Here is a 13,942-nt window from a genome sequence, read left to right as displayed (position 1 = left end):
AGCATTTACATCAATATAAACAGGTTTCAAAACCCAGAAGTTTGGTTTCCAGTTGGAAACAACAGTGGGCTCTTCAGCAGGAACTGTGACGGGGTCCGTGGGTGAGTCGAGATAAAGAAGCTCCAGAAAGAGCTCAGAGAATAGAGTTTTGGTCAGTGGAGCAACCTGTTTCTTTGGAGTGGAACTTTCTGTTCTGAAAACAGTAAAACGGGAAGGTAATAAAAGCAGGAAAATACTGTGTGTGTGTGTGAAGTCATTTGTCTTAGCATGTGGTTTTAGAAAGTGTAAATATTTAGTAACTACTCCAGGCAACAAAATATCTCAATATATTATTTATTTAATTAATTATTAATTCTGAAAATGACTCTCTCACTGATTTTTGCAGAGAAACCATATCCACCTCACAGTATATGACTTTTTTTCTCGGTACGCTGAATTGCGGACAGCGCTCCTCCATCCCCTAGAGTCCAGGCCGGCCTTATCCTCATCTTTCTGACCATATTCCGGACTTCTCCCTCTTCCTCCGAACGATAGCCGCCACGTCGTGTTTCAGAGCGGACACACACTGCTCCAGCTGCTCCCCGAAATCCTTCAGCAGCCGGAAGTGTTCATCCACAAACAAACGCAAGCCCAGCAGGTCGTCCTCCTCCTGTTAAACAGCTTAGGATTAATCACGGAAAACCACCACACCCAGCTAGACCTGTCACGATAATCACTTTATCGGTTTATCGTACGATACACAGACATTACTCAGTGATTGTTGTTGACCTCAGTGTTTACGGTGTGTGTGTGTGTGTGTGTTCACAAGAATAAACATCTCCAGAGTTTTAGCCGCTCGCTCTGCTTTTCTGTGCTCTGGAGCTGATATGTGGATTTCTTTAAAAAGAATGGCTTTATTTTATTACTTATATTTTATATTTTAACTTTTATTTTTAAATATTCCAGTTCCTAGGTCTAAACATTATTAATAATTTTTTCTGTGAGGAGTGTGGTGTGTTCTCTCTGTGTCTGCGTGGGTTTCCTCCGGGTGACTGTCTGTGAGGAGTGTGGTGTGTTCTCCCTGTGTCTGCGTGGGTTTCCTCCGGGTGACTGTCTGTGAAGAGTGTGGTGTGTTCTCTCTGTGTCTGCGTGGGTTTCCTCCGGGTGACTGTCTGTGAGGAGTGTGGTGTGTTCTCCCTGTGTCTGCGTGGGTTTCCTCCGGGTGACTGTCTGTGAAGAGTGTGGTGTGTTCTCTCTGTGTCTGCGTGGGTTTCCTCCGGGTGACTGTCTGTGAAGAGTGTGGTGTGTTCTCCCTGTGTCTGCGTGGGTTTCCTCCGGGTGACTGTCTGTGAGGAGTGTGGTGTGTTCTCTCTGTGTCTGTGTGGGTTTCCTCCGGGTGACTGTCTGTGAGGAGTGTGGTGTGTTCTCCCTATGTCTGCGTGGGTTTCCTCCGGGTGACTGTCTGTGAGGAGTGTGGTGTGTTCTCCCTATGTCTGCGTGGGTTTCCTCCGGGTGACTGTCTGTGAGGAGTGTGGTGTGTTCTCTCTGTGTCTGTGTGGGTTTCCTCCGGGTGACTGTCTGTGAAGAGTGTGGTGTGTTCTCTCTGTGTCTGCATGGGTTTCCTCCGGGTGAATGTCTGTGAAGTGTGTGGTGTGTTCTCTCTGTGTCTGTGTGGGTTTCCTCCGGGTGACTGTCTGTGAAGAGTGTGGTGTGTTCTCTCTGTGTCTGCATGGGTTTCCTCCGGGTGAATGTCTGTGAAGAGTGTGGTGTGTTCTCTCTGTGTCTGTGTGGGTTTCCTCCGGGTGACTGTCTGTAAGGAGTGTGGTGTGTTCTCTCTGTGTCTGCGTGGGTTTCCTCCGGGTGACTGTCTGTGAAGAGTGTGGTGTGTTCTCCCTGTGTCTGCGTGGGTTTCCTCCGGGTGACTGTCTGTGAAGAGTGTGGTGTGTTCTCTCTGTGTCTGCATGGGTTTCCTCCAGGTGACTGTCTGTGAGGAGTGTGGTGTGTTCTCTCTGTGTCTGTGTGGGTTTCCTCCGGGTGACTGTCTGTGAGGAGTGTGGTGTGTTCTCTCTGTGTCTGCGTGGGTTGAATGAATGAATGATAATAATAATGAATGTGCTCTTATCTTATCGTTATATTAATGGTATGAAATGGTCGTATAATGACAATGAAAATTCGCCATTATTTCTTGGGCCAATGTATAGACCACAGAAAATGTCTATCGTGACAGGCCTATGTCCAGCTGTGTTTCCAGGTTCACAGGTCACACACAGTCCCTGTGTTTTCAGATGAGAGTCAGTACGTACGCTGGGCCTGTGTCTCCGGAGCCGCTGCAGTTGACCCCTGACCGAGGTCATTCCGTGATAAAAAACTTTCAGTGCTCGAGCGAAATCAGCATCACAGCTCGTCCTCAGACTCTCTCTTCTCTCTCCTCGGCCACGCCCACCTTCCGCACCTGGAACCAGGTAAACAGGTTACAGCCTCAGAGCCACAGCAATGTGTTTAAACTGAAACAGAACGGTTCTGTTCTCTCCACCCTCCTCAGCCACCGCTCCCTGATATTCACTCGTTCTGAAACAGACTCTTTACCGTCGACAGAAAACGGAATCCAGCCGCGTTCTCCCTGAACCTCACGTACAGTCGGGGAAACAGTGATTGGGCGGCCATGATTTATCCATTAAGATTTTATTGGATGGTGTAAAATGTTTACTCTTAATTAATTCACTTTTAGATTTTACAGAATAATTTAATTCATTCATTGTCTGTGACCCTTATTCAGTTCAGGGCAGCAGTGGGTCCGGAGCCTACACAGAATCACTGGGCGCAAGACAGGAACACACCCTGGAGGGGGCGCCAGTCCTTCACAGGGCGACTCACACTCACACACACTTAAAATCTTATCTGTACACATGGTAACTGTAGTAGACTCTGTGCAGACCGAGTGCGACGGATGCATTGAGCTGTTCTCTGAGGACGGCATTCTCCTTCCTCAGTGCTGCGTTACTGATCCTCAACTGTTCCACATCCTGATACAGAGCGTCTAGAACCGAACTCAGGTCAGAACTGGAACTGTCCACAGCCTATGCGCGCGCACACACACACACACACACACACACACACACACACACAGGAAAACAGGTGTGTAATTAGTTTGAAAACAAATGAAGATTCATTTTCACACATTTCTTTTTCTCTTTTCATTCCCAGAGTTTAAGGAAGTGGATTTTTTTAAACTTTATTTAATCAGGAACTTCATTAAGAACAGATTCTTTAAAACACACAGAAACATTAGAAATGATACAAAACGTCAGGAAAGTGACGAGAAAGAGGACAAAGGACAAACACAAAATAAAACATTAAGACGAAACAGAACTAAAGCGGCGTCAGTGAATTTCTGTCTCACAACTGTTGCTTTTATCATTTAAAATGTTTACAACAGAATTAAAGCTGATTTAGAGGTGAATTTAATCGTAATAGACGTGTGGTGAGGTCCGGTCTGTGGCTGGTTCAACTGTAGAACTGCTCCCTGTGGGTGATGTTACACTCCTCTTCACTCAGATTAAAGCCCTGTTTGACCAGATGTGTCCAGATGTTTGCCTGGCTCTGTGTGTGTAAATAAAGCAGTGAGGAACTGACAGTGTTTTGTGGAGAGCTGCTTTTATCGATGATGAAGCTCCTCTCTGGAGTCATCCTCACTCCATCCAGACAAGACTCCAGCTCCGAGCAGCCGTCTGCACAGGAGAGAGATCAGCAACAATGTATTTAATAATAATGCACTGCACACATTCAGCTTTTATATACAGCACCAATTTCTCAGTGCTTCACTAACAGTCACACTGAAGTCCTGCGGCCGTCTGGAATCAATGGCCATATAAGGAGTTATGGGTGTGGTTGATGTGTTCTCCCTGTGTCTGTGTGGGTTTCCTCTGGGTACTTTCTATTCCCTCACAGTTCAAAACACATGTTAAAACAGTACTGTGTTACCATCCAATCCCTAGTTTTAGTGGTTAATAAATATTTCAATCATTCATTGTCTGTAACCCTTATCCAGTTCAGGGTCGTGGTGGGTCTGGAGTCTACCCAGAATCACTGGAGGCAAGGAAGGAACCCTTCACAGGGCAACACACACACACACACACATTCACTCACATACACACCTACGGACACTTTTGAGTCTCCAATCCACCTACCAACATGTGTTTTTGGAGGCAAGGAAGGAACCCTTCACAGGGCAACACACACACACACACACATTCACTCACATACACACCTACGGACACTTTTGAGTCTCCAATCCACCTACCAACATGTGTTTTTGGAGCATGGGAGGAAACCCACACAGACACAGGGAGAACACACCACACTCCTCACAGACAGTCACCCGGAGGAAACACACAGAGAGAACACACCACACTTTACAGACAGTCACCCGGAGGAAACCCACGCAGACACAGAGAGAACACACCACGCTCCTCACAAACAGTCACCCGGAGGAAACCCACGCAGACACAGAGAGAACACACCACACTCCTCACAGACAGTCACCCAGAGGAAACCCACGCAGACACAGAGAGAACACACCACACTCCTCACAGACAGTCACCCGGAGGAAACCCACGCAGACACAGAGAGAACACACCACACTCCTCACAGACAGTCACCCGGAGGAAACCCACGCAGACACAGGGAGAACACACCACGCTCCTCACAGACAGTCACCCAGAGGAAACCCACGCAGACACAGAGAGAACACACCACGCTCCTCACAGACAGTCACCCGGAGGAAACCCACACAGACACAGGGAGAACACACCACACTCCTCACAGACAGTCACCCGGAGGAAACCCACGCAGACACAGGGAGAACACACCACACTCCTCACAGACAGTCACCCGGAGGAAACCCACGCAGACACAGGGAGAACACACCACACTCCTCACAGACAGTCACCCGGAGGAAACCCACGCAGACACAGGGAGAACACACCACGCTCCTCACAGACAGTCACCCGGAGGAAACCCATGCAGACACAGGGAGAACACACCACACTCCTCACAGACAGTCACCCGGAGGAAACCCACGCAGACACAGGGAGAACACACCACACTCCTCACAGACAGTCACCCGGAGGAAACCCACGCAGACACAGGGAGAACACACCACGCTCCTCACAGACAGTCACCCGGAGGAAACCCACGCAGACACAGGGAGAACACACCACGCTCCTCACAGACAGTCACCCGGAGGAAACCCACGCAGACACAGGGAGAACACACCACGCTCCTCACAGACAGTCACCCGGAGGAAACCCACGCAGACACAGGGAGAACACACCACGCTCCTCACAGACAGTCACCCGGAGGAAACCCACGCAGACACAGAGAGAACACACCACACTCCTCACAGACAGTCACCCGGAGGAAACCCACGCAGACACAGAGAGAACACACCACACTCCTCACAGACAGTCACCCGGAGGAAACCCACGCAGACACAGGGAGAACACACCACACTCCTCACAGACAGTCACCCGGAGCGGGACTCAAACCCACAACCTCCAGGACCCTGGAGCTGTGACAGAGACACCACCTGCTGCTGAAGCCCTTAATAAACACTTTTAATCCATACGATCAGGAGAACATCTGGAAACACACTATGTTCTTCGCAGTTGCTCACAACACACTCACAGAAAAGATTAATCATCTAAATAATAATAAATTCTGATAATCCTAGGTGCACAGCACTGTGTGTGGTATGAATGTGGCATACACAAAGTGCAAAACACACATAAACAGTAGGGAGCAGTGTGCCATCAGCAGCATCACAATGGCAGAAGGTTTTGAGAAAAGCTGTGTCAGAGACTAGTCAGCAATTACCCCCAGCTTTCTCTAGTCTGCCCTCTAGTGGAAGCCTACACTTACACGCGTAGCACACAGGCGAGTGTGTTAACCGTTACATTCACGACGCAGACAGTTCTCTACGTGAACACACGTCCGGACAGCAAGTATATCTCTAACCTGACTGGGACGGAACGCCACCTACAGGACAGTGATGTGACTTTATCAGTGTATAGAGGTTTGTGCTGGAACAGAACCCTCACCCTGAAGACCCCACAGCTCCAGGACCAGGGCACTGCTCTGGAGGTAGTGCAGGAGCTCAGGGGACGTCTTCAGTGCTGTGAACTGGGCTCTGTAATCTAAAACCGGGTTCACGTTCTGCCACACGGCCGGAGTGTACAGAGCCTGGGGGCAGTCGAACAGCCGAAACCTGCAAGTGATACAGAGTACACATTCATTCATTCATCTTGTATTAGCACTTTAAACATGATGGGATCAGAGCCCACTCAGAATGCAGGAACACACCCTCACCCAGTCACTCATACCTTCACCCAGTCATTCACACACACCTGTGGACAGTTTTACACACTCACCCAGTCACTCACACTTCACAGATGGGATGGCTGGCTATGTGAGTGTGTGAGTGAGTGAGTGAGTGTGTGAGTGAATGTGAATGACTTAATGAGTGAGTGAGTGTGTGTGTGGGTGAATGTGAATGACTTAGTGAGTGAGTGTGTGTGTGTGAGTGAGTGAGTGTGTGAGTGAGTGAGTGAGTTAGCATGTGGGTGAATGTGAATGACTAAATGAGTGAGTGTGTGAGTGAGTGAGTGTGTGAGTGAATGTGAATGACTTAATGAGTGAGTGAGTGTGTGAGTGAGTGTGTGTGTGGGTGAATGTGAATGACTTAGTGAGTGAGTGTGTGTGTGTGAGTGAGTGAGTGTGTGAGTGAGTGAGTGAGTTAGCATGTGGGTGAATGTGAATGACTAAATGAGTGAGTGTGTGAGTGAGTGAGTGTGTGAGTGAATGTGAATGACTTAATGAGTGAGTGAGTGTGTGAGTGAGTGTGTGTGTGGGTGAATGTGAATGACTTAGTGAGTGAGTGTGTGTGTGTGAGTGAGTGAGTGTGTGAGTGAGTGAGTGAATGTGAATGACTTAATGAGTGAGTGAGTGTGTGAGTGAGTGAGTGTGTGTGTGGGTGAATGTGAATGACTTAGTGAGTGAGTGAGTGAGTGTGTGTGTGAGTGAGTGAGTGAGTGAGTGTGTGTGGGTGAATGTGTCGGTGAGTGAGTGAGTGAGTGTGTGAGTGAGTGAGTGTGTGAATGTGAATGACTTAGTGAGTGAGTGAGTGTGTGAGTGAGTGAGTGAGTGAGTGTGTGAGTGAGTGAGTAAGTGTGTGAGTGAGTGTGTGAGTGAGTGTGTGAGTGAGTGAGTTTGTGAGTGAGTGAGTGAGTGAGTGAGTGTGTGAGTGTGTGAGTGTGCGAGTGAGTGAGTGAGTGAGTGTGTGAATGAGTGAGTGTGTGGGTGAATGTGAATGACTTAGTGAGTGTGTGAATGAGTGAGTGTGTGAGTGTGTGAGTGTGCGAGTGAGTGAGTGAGTGAGTGTGTGAATGAGTGAGTGTGTGGGTGAATGTGAATGACTTAGTGAGTGAGTGAGTGTGTGAGTGAGTGAGTGAGTGTGTGAGTGAGTGTGTGAGTGAGTGAGTGATTGTGTGAGTGAGTGAGTGAGTGAGTGAATGTGAATGACTTAGTGAGTGTGTGAATGAGTGAGTGAGTGTGTGAGTGAGTGAGTGAGTGAGTGAGTGTGTGAGTGAGTGAGTGAGTGTGTGAGTGTGTGAGTGAGTGTGTGAGTGAGTGTGTGAGTGAGTGAGTGAGTGTGTGAGTGTGTGAGTGAGTGTGTGAGTGAGTGTGTGAGTGTGTGAGTATGTGAGTGAGTGAGTGTGTGAATGAGTGAGTGTGTGGGTGAATGTGAATGACTTAGTGAGTGAGTGAGTGTGTGAGTGAGTGAGTGAGTGAGTGTGTGAGTGAGTGTGTGAGTGAGTGAGTGATTGTGTGAGTGAGTGAGTGAGTGAGTGAATGTGAATGACTTAGTGAGTGTGTGAATGAGTGAGTGAGTGTGTGAGTGAGTGAGTGAGTGAGTGAGTGTGTGAGTGAGTGAGTGAGTGTGTGAGTGTGTGAGTGAGTGTGTGAGTGAGTGTGTGAGTGAGTGAGTGAGTGTGTGAGTGTGTGAGTGAGTGTGTGAGTGAGTGTGTGAGTGTGTGAGTATGTGAGTGTGTGTGTGAGTGAGTGAGTGAGTTACACAGTCCGGACCTAAGATTTCAGTGTCTTTAAAAAGACAAAGGTTCTGGAGCAAGGTCCGGACGCTCAGACAGTGTTTAGATTAAACCAAAGGAGATGATGTTGAAGAGGTTCAGACCCGATCTGGACCCCACGGCTCCGAGCCTCTTTCACCCAGCGAAGCCCACAGCACTGATCCAGGACCAGCAGGAAATCCAGCCTCTTCCCCAGCAGCTCTGTCGGGTCAATCAGGATCTCATCCTCCCCCAGGGGTCTGAGTACACACACACACACACACAAATATGTATACACATACATACATACACACACACACACACACACACACACAAATATGTATACACATATATACACACACACACACACAAATATGTATACACACACATACATATACACACAAACACACAGAAATATGTATACACACACACACACACACACACACACACACACAAAAACTATTAGTTGAGCTGCATTGGCTACCCTTAGCTGCTCGCACCAAATTTAAATCACTAATGATGGCCTTCAGAATATTCACTGGTTCTGCTCCCATCTTCCTCAATAGACTCTTAAAACCATACGTTAGCGCCCGCCCTCTCCGTTCCTCAAAGGAGCGCCAACTAACACGACCAACCCCCCGTACAGGTCAGTCGAGGCTGTTCTCCTCTCTGGTACCACGCTGGTGGAACGAGCTTCCAAGCACCATCAGAGCAACAGGAACCCTCTCCGCATTCAAGAAATCATTGAAGACCCAGCTCTTCTGAGAGTATCTCTTGCTCTGAAAGTCTTTCTTTAATGCACTTATTACTTCCTGCATATTGCACTCAGTGTAAGGTATTATGTATAAATTGTGCTGTAGTTTGAATGTTCCTCTTTTGTAGGTCACTTTGGATAAAAGCATCTGCCAAATGCATAAATGTAAATAAATGTAAATGTAAATGTAACTGCACATACACAAGCATATATAAATATATACACACATACACATACACAAAAATTACAGAGTTGTGGAAGGTTTGTGTGTGTGTGTGTGTATGATGCAGGAGTGTCACCCACAATCCTTTGGGGCTGCAGGGGAGGAGCTGTGTGTGTAAAATGGCCTCCTCTGACCCCTCCGGTCCCATGACCTCCACCTGCTCGTCCACACTGATCCGGAACGGGAGAGACTGCAGCCACAGGTGAGCACTGCCCAGGTGAAGCGGCTCTACAGGGTCCCAGAACGGGTCTCTGTCCCTGGACTCACCCCCCGATAGGGCCCCGCCCTCAGCTTCAGACACGCCCCCAACCTGCTGCTGATACACCTCCTCCATCAGGAACTTACGGTTTATAAACTTCGCTTTAGACCACACCCACACCTGGACAAACACAGGGACAATTCCAGATGTGGACATTACAGGGTTAATACATTTCAGTGTCTGATTCTCCTCTTCATAACAACCACAGGAGACGGATGTGGACGCAGGCCGCGCACGCACTGTGTCTATGAAGTCACGCTGTTGGAGCACACGCTGAATGAGGCCTGGCTGAATGAGCACTGTCCTGCTGAAACAACCATGGACTTCCCGAAAAAGACGTCACCTCAATGGCAGCATGTGTCTCTCTAATGTTGCTTTTCCACTGCATCGTACTTACTTTACTGGACATTACAGGACCCAAGTGGATTCTACGCGACATGACTGGACACAACAGGACCATACTGAACTTTACAGGAACTGACTGGATTGCACAGGACCTGACTGGACTCAACAGGTCCCGACTGGACTCTACAGGTCCCAGCTGGATTCTACAGGACCCTACGGGACCCCACAGGACCCGACTGGACTGGAAACTTGTGTAAACTTTTTTACAGAGCTGTGTATAAACTGGACACTCACCTGTTTATTGTCCACACTCCTCACTCTCACAGCGACCTCTTTCTCCAGGTCATGACCTTTAGAGTCGGACATCGCCAGATTCTTAATCTCCAACTTAAACTCCACCCCCTGGAAATTTGCATAAAATAAACAAAAAATGTGTTTAATTTATTTACATTTATTTATGTAAAGATCAAAAAGCAGATTCAGAAGGGATTTTAACACTTTTAGTCAATATTTCAACAAATTTAATGAAAAATGATACATTGGAAAAATCTTTTTCAGTAAACAATGTATTAATCTGTGTGTTTTAAAATTGATTATTATTTTTTGACTTACATCACTTTCGGACAGTAATTTTCATTATAAATTTTATTATAACTTTGATTTTCCTTTTTGCAAATGATCTGGATAATAACCAAATTCTAGATCTATTTTTAAACGCAATTTTGCAGCGGCACGGTGGCGTAGCAGGTAGGTGTTGCTGTCACACAGCTCCAGGGTCTCCAGAGGTTGTGGGTTCGATTCCTGCTCCGGGTGACTGTCTGTGAGGAGTGTGGTGTGTTCTCCCTGTGTCTGCGTGGGTTTCCTCCAGGTGACTGTCTGTGAAGAGTGTGGTGTGTTCTCCTTGTGTCTGCGTGGGTTTCCTCCGGGTGACTGTCTGTGAGGAGTGTGGTGTGTTCTCCTCGTGTCTGCGTGGGTTTCCTCTGGGTGACTGTCTGTGAGGAGTGTGGTGTGTTCTCCCTGTGTCTGCGTGGGTTTCCTCTGGGTGACTGTCTGTGAGGAGTGTGGTGTCTTCTCTCTGTGTCTGCGTGGGTTTCCTCCGGGTGACTGTCTGTGAGGAGTGTGGTGTGTTCTCCCCGTGTCTGCGTGGGTTTCCTCTGGGTGACTGTCTGTGAGGAGTGTGGTGTGTTCTCCCTGTGTCTGTGTGGGTGTCCTCCGGGTGACTGTCTGTGAGGAGTGTGGTGTGTTCTCCCTGTGGGTTTCCTCCGGGTTCTTCCCACAGACCAAAAACACATGTTGGCAGGTGGATTGACGACTCAAAAGTGTCCCTAGGTGTGAGTGTGTGAGTGAATGTGTGTGTTGCCCTGTGAAGGACTGGTGCCCCCTCCAGGGTGTATTCCTGCCTTGCGCCCAATGATTCCAGGTAGGCTCTGGACCCACCGCGACCCTGAACTGGATAAGGGTTACAGATAATTAATGTAATTCTCCATATTAATGTTTTAATTTATAATTTTGATTATTAAATTAATGTTTTATATGAAATAAACCATAACTGAATTCTGGTGATTTTATTAAAATAAAACGTTGCTTGTGTTGTAAAATAGAACTTATTTATCTGTTAATTTGTTAATCCAGTTGTGAGAGTGTAAACCCGGACCTTGTGGAGTTCCTGACTCATCTGATTGGCCTCGTTCACCATCGGCATCAGTCTGATATAATCATAGAACACGGCCAGGAGACTGGGGTCAGTCTGGAGGGCCCCTGTGGAAATAAACGCCCAGCTCACGCTCAGGCTGCACTACAATGTTAATGTATACATGTTCCATTGTAGAAACATCATTCTCATTAAATAGTAGCAGATGCTGCATAATTCATATCACACTGTAAGTAATGTGTGATGGAAGTTCTGAATCATTCAGAACATAATAATAATAATAATGAGTGAGTGGCGTCAGTACGGTGTTGTTCCCACAGCGCGTGGAGGTGGACTCCCTCAGCGGCAGCCAGTTCCGAGTGGAAGTAGTCGTAATCGTAGCGAGTCCAGTCCTCTCCGGATCGCTCCGAGGGGAAGCCCATGAACAGGAAGGTGCTGTTAGAGCCCAGAATCACTCGGTCCTTCACAACACACAGCGGCGACACACTCGGTCACTGAGGAACATCAGGGGCACCTCTGGACTTAAAGGAGCAGTCAGTTGTTTCCAACAACATACAGCAGCACAGCATTGTCATGAATCACATGAAACACATTAGAGTGGTTTCCATTAAAATCATGAACTACTCATTTAACGTTCCTTGTTCTTAACATTTTACGCAACCATTAATCTCTCATTGTGCTGTTTGTGGAATTTCTGACAAGAAATAATTAACGCTACACAAGTTGCCGTCTGAAGTGAGTGCAAAACAAGAGGGGGTTTCCTACATGGGGCGGCCATGTTTAAAACACATCCAGGCCACTAGATGTCAGTGTAATGTCTTTCACAATATGAATTAGTGGAGAAAAAAGGGCTTGTTGGAGAGTAAAAATGCCTCGCTGCCTCAGATCATGAGTTTATTAACTTCGTTATCTTGATTATGGTCTGTTTCATGTTGTGAAAAGCTGTGAGATCTCCCAGAGCTCATGTGGGCTGCAGGTGGCGCTGTCCATCTTGACTTCTCTTTTCTACCCTCCCCTCCCAACTACAACCAGCTACTCGTGCTGACCTCCAGGGGGAGGCGCAGTTCATCTCCAACAAGCTTAAAGGCTCACTGTTTGGGGACAACCCTGGAGCCCAGGGAGCAGGTGTGAGTTCGGTGCCTTGCTCAAGGGCCCCTCAGCTGTGGATGGAGGAGGAGGACAGTGCTGTTCCTTCACTCCCACTGCCCCCAGTTTTCCTGCTGCTCGTGGAATCAGACCAATGACCTTTCAGCCCTCAGCCCTCTGCTCTAGCCTTTAGACCACAGCTGCACCGATAGCAGCACACAGCGCCAACACACAGACTGTCACCTGCCACCCTCCCTCGGTAACAGGAAAAAGTGTTAGAAACTGATGCAATATAAATGAATAAATAACAATAAATCTGTAAAAATGTGTCCAATGAATAAAAACATGCAGTAAATAAATATAAATATAAAATAACAATAAACGGTGACAGCAGACCTGGCCACGACACGCAGGAGACCCGCTCCGTGGAGCATAAACCGGATCAGTCAGGGACGACAGAGCTTATATATGTCTTTATAGAAATAAACATACAAATAATAAACAATCACAGTCATGTGGGGAGAGGAATGACTGACTGCTCCTTTAATCCAAGGAAGAGAGAGTTATGTACAGTTTTATGGAGAATGTCCCAGAGAGACTCACTAAATGCTGCAGGTCTGTTTTCTGAGAAATGGATGCTCCGTTCACAATGACCTTGGACCCTGACAGAGGGCTGACCGTCACTCTGCGGCTATGATTGGAGAAGACGGCGTGTTTCTGCTGAATACTGACACACACACACACACACACACACACACACACACACAACTCAGAGCTTTTGTACATTCCAAACAAACACAGTAGAAATATAAATTCATTTATTGTCTGTAACCCTTATCCAGTTCAGGACGGCGGTGGGTTTGGAGCCTACCCAGAATCACTGGGTTCAAGGAAGGAATACACCCTGGAGAGGGCACCTGTCCTTCACAGAGCAACACACACTCACACATTCACACCTATGGACACTTTTGAGTCATCAATCCACCTACCAACGTGTGTTTTTGGACTGTGGGAGGAAACCCACGCAGACACAGGGAGAACACACCACACTCCTCACAGACAGTCACCCGGAGGAAACCCACGCAGACACAGGGAGAACACACCACACTCCTCACAGACAGTCACCCGGAGGAAACCCACGCAGACACGGGGAGAACACACCACACTCCTCACAGACAGTCACCCGGAGGAAACCCACGCAGACACAGGGAGAACACACCACACTCCTCACAGACAGTCACCCGGAGGAAACCCACGCAGACACAGAGAGAACACACCACACTCCTCACAGACAGTCACCCGGAGGAAACCCACGCAGACACAGAGAGAACACACCACACTCCTCACAGACAGTCACCCGGAGGAAACCCACGCAGACACAGAGAGAACACACCACACTCCTCACAGACAGTCACCCGGAGGAAACCCACGCAGACACAAAGAGAACACACCACACTAACACTAATAAAAACAAGGCTATGATTATTTGTTTACCTCACCTTTACATTTTCAGACCTTTTTT

At 47.8% G+C, this 13,942-nt stretch overlaps 1 protein-coding gene across 1 annotated transcript in view; it reads right to left on the bottom strand.

Annotated features, from left to right (window-relative positions):
* Positions 1 to 484: 484 nt before the first annotated feature.
* kif28 (kinesin family member 28) overlaps positions 485 to 13,942 on the bottom strand; it is a 28,997-nt gene continuing 15,539 nt past the window's right edge. The window contains exons 13-23 of the mRNA XM_066658086.1: positions 13,024 to 13,147; positions 11,639 to 11,795; positions 11,338 to 11,441; positions 9,978 to 10,085; positions 9,160 to 9,458; positions 8,228 to 8,362; positions 6,078 to 6,244; positions 3,613 to 3,707; positions 2,915 to 3,056; positions 2,283 to 2,431; positions 485 to 649 (exon numbers count right to left, since the gene is read on the bottom strand). Of these exons, the coding sequence (XP_066514183.1) occupies positions 485 to 649; positions 2,283 to 2,431; positions 2,915 to 3,056; positions 3,613 to 3,707; positions 6,078 to 6,244; positions 8,228 to 8,362; positions 9,160 to 9,458; positions 9,978 to 10,085; positions 11,338 to 11,441; positions 11,639 to 11,795; positions 13,024 to 13,147 (1,645 nt within the window). The remainder of the gene's footprint in view (positions 650 to 2,282; positions 2,432 to 2,914; positions 3,057 to 3,612; positions 3,708 to 6,077; positions 6,245 to 8,227; positions 8,363 to 9,159; positions 9,459 to 9,977; positions 10,086 to 11,337; positions 11,442 to 11,638; positions 11,796 to 13,023; positions 13,148 to 13,942) is intronic.

Source organism: Hoplias malabaricus, chromosome 1, assembly GCF_029633855.1.
Source record: "Hoplias malabaricus isolate fHopMal1 chromosome 1, fHopMal1.hap1, whole genome shotgun sequence".
In the NCBI taxonomy this organism is placed as follows: domain Eukaryota; kingdom Metazoa; phylum Chordata; class Actinopteri; order Characiformes; family Erythrinidae; genus Hoplias; species Hoplias malabaricus.
This window is presented reverse-complemented; position numbering and strand designations above follow the sequence as displayed.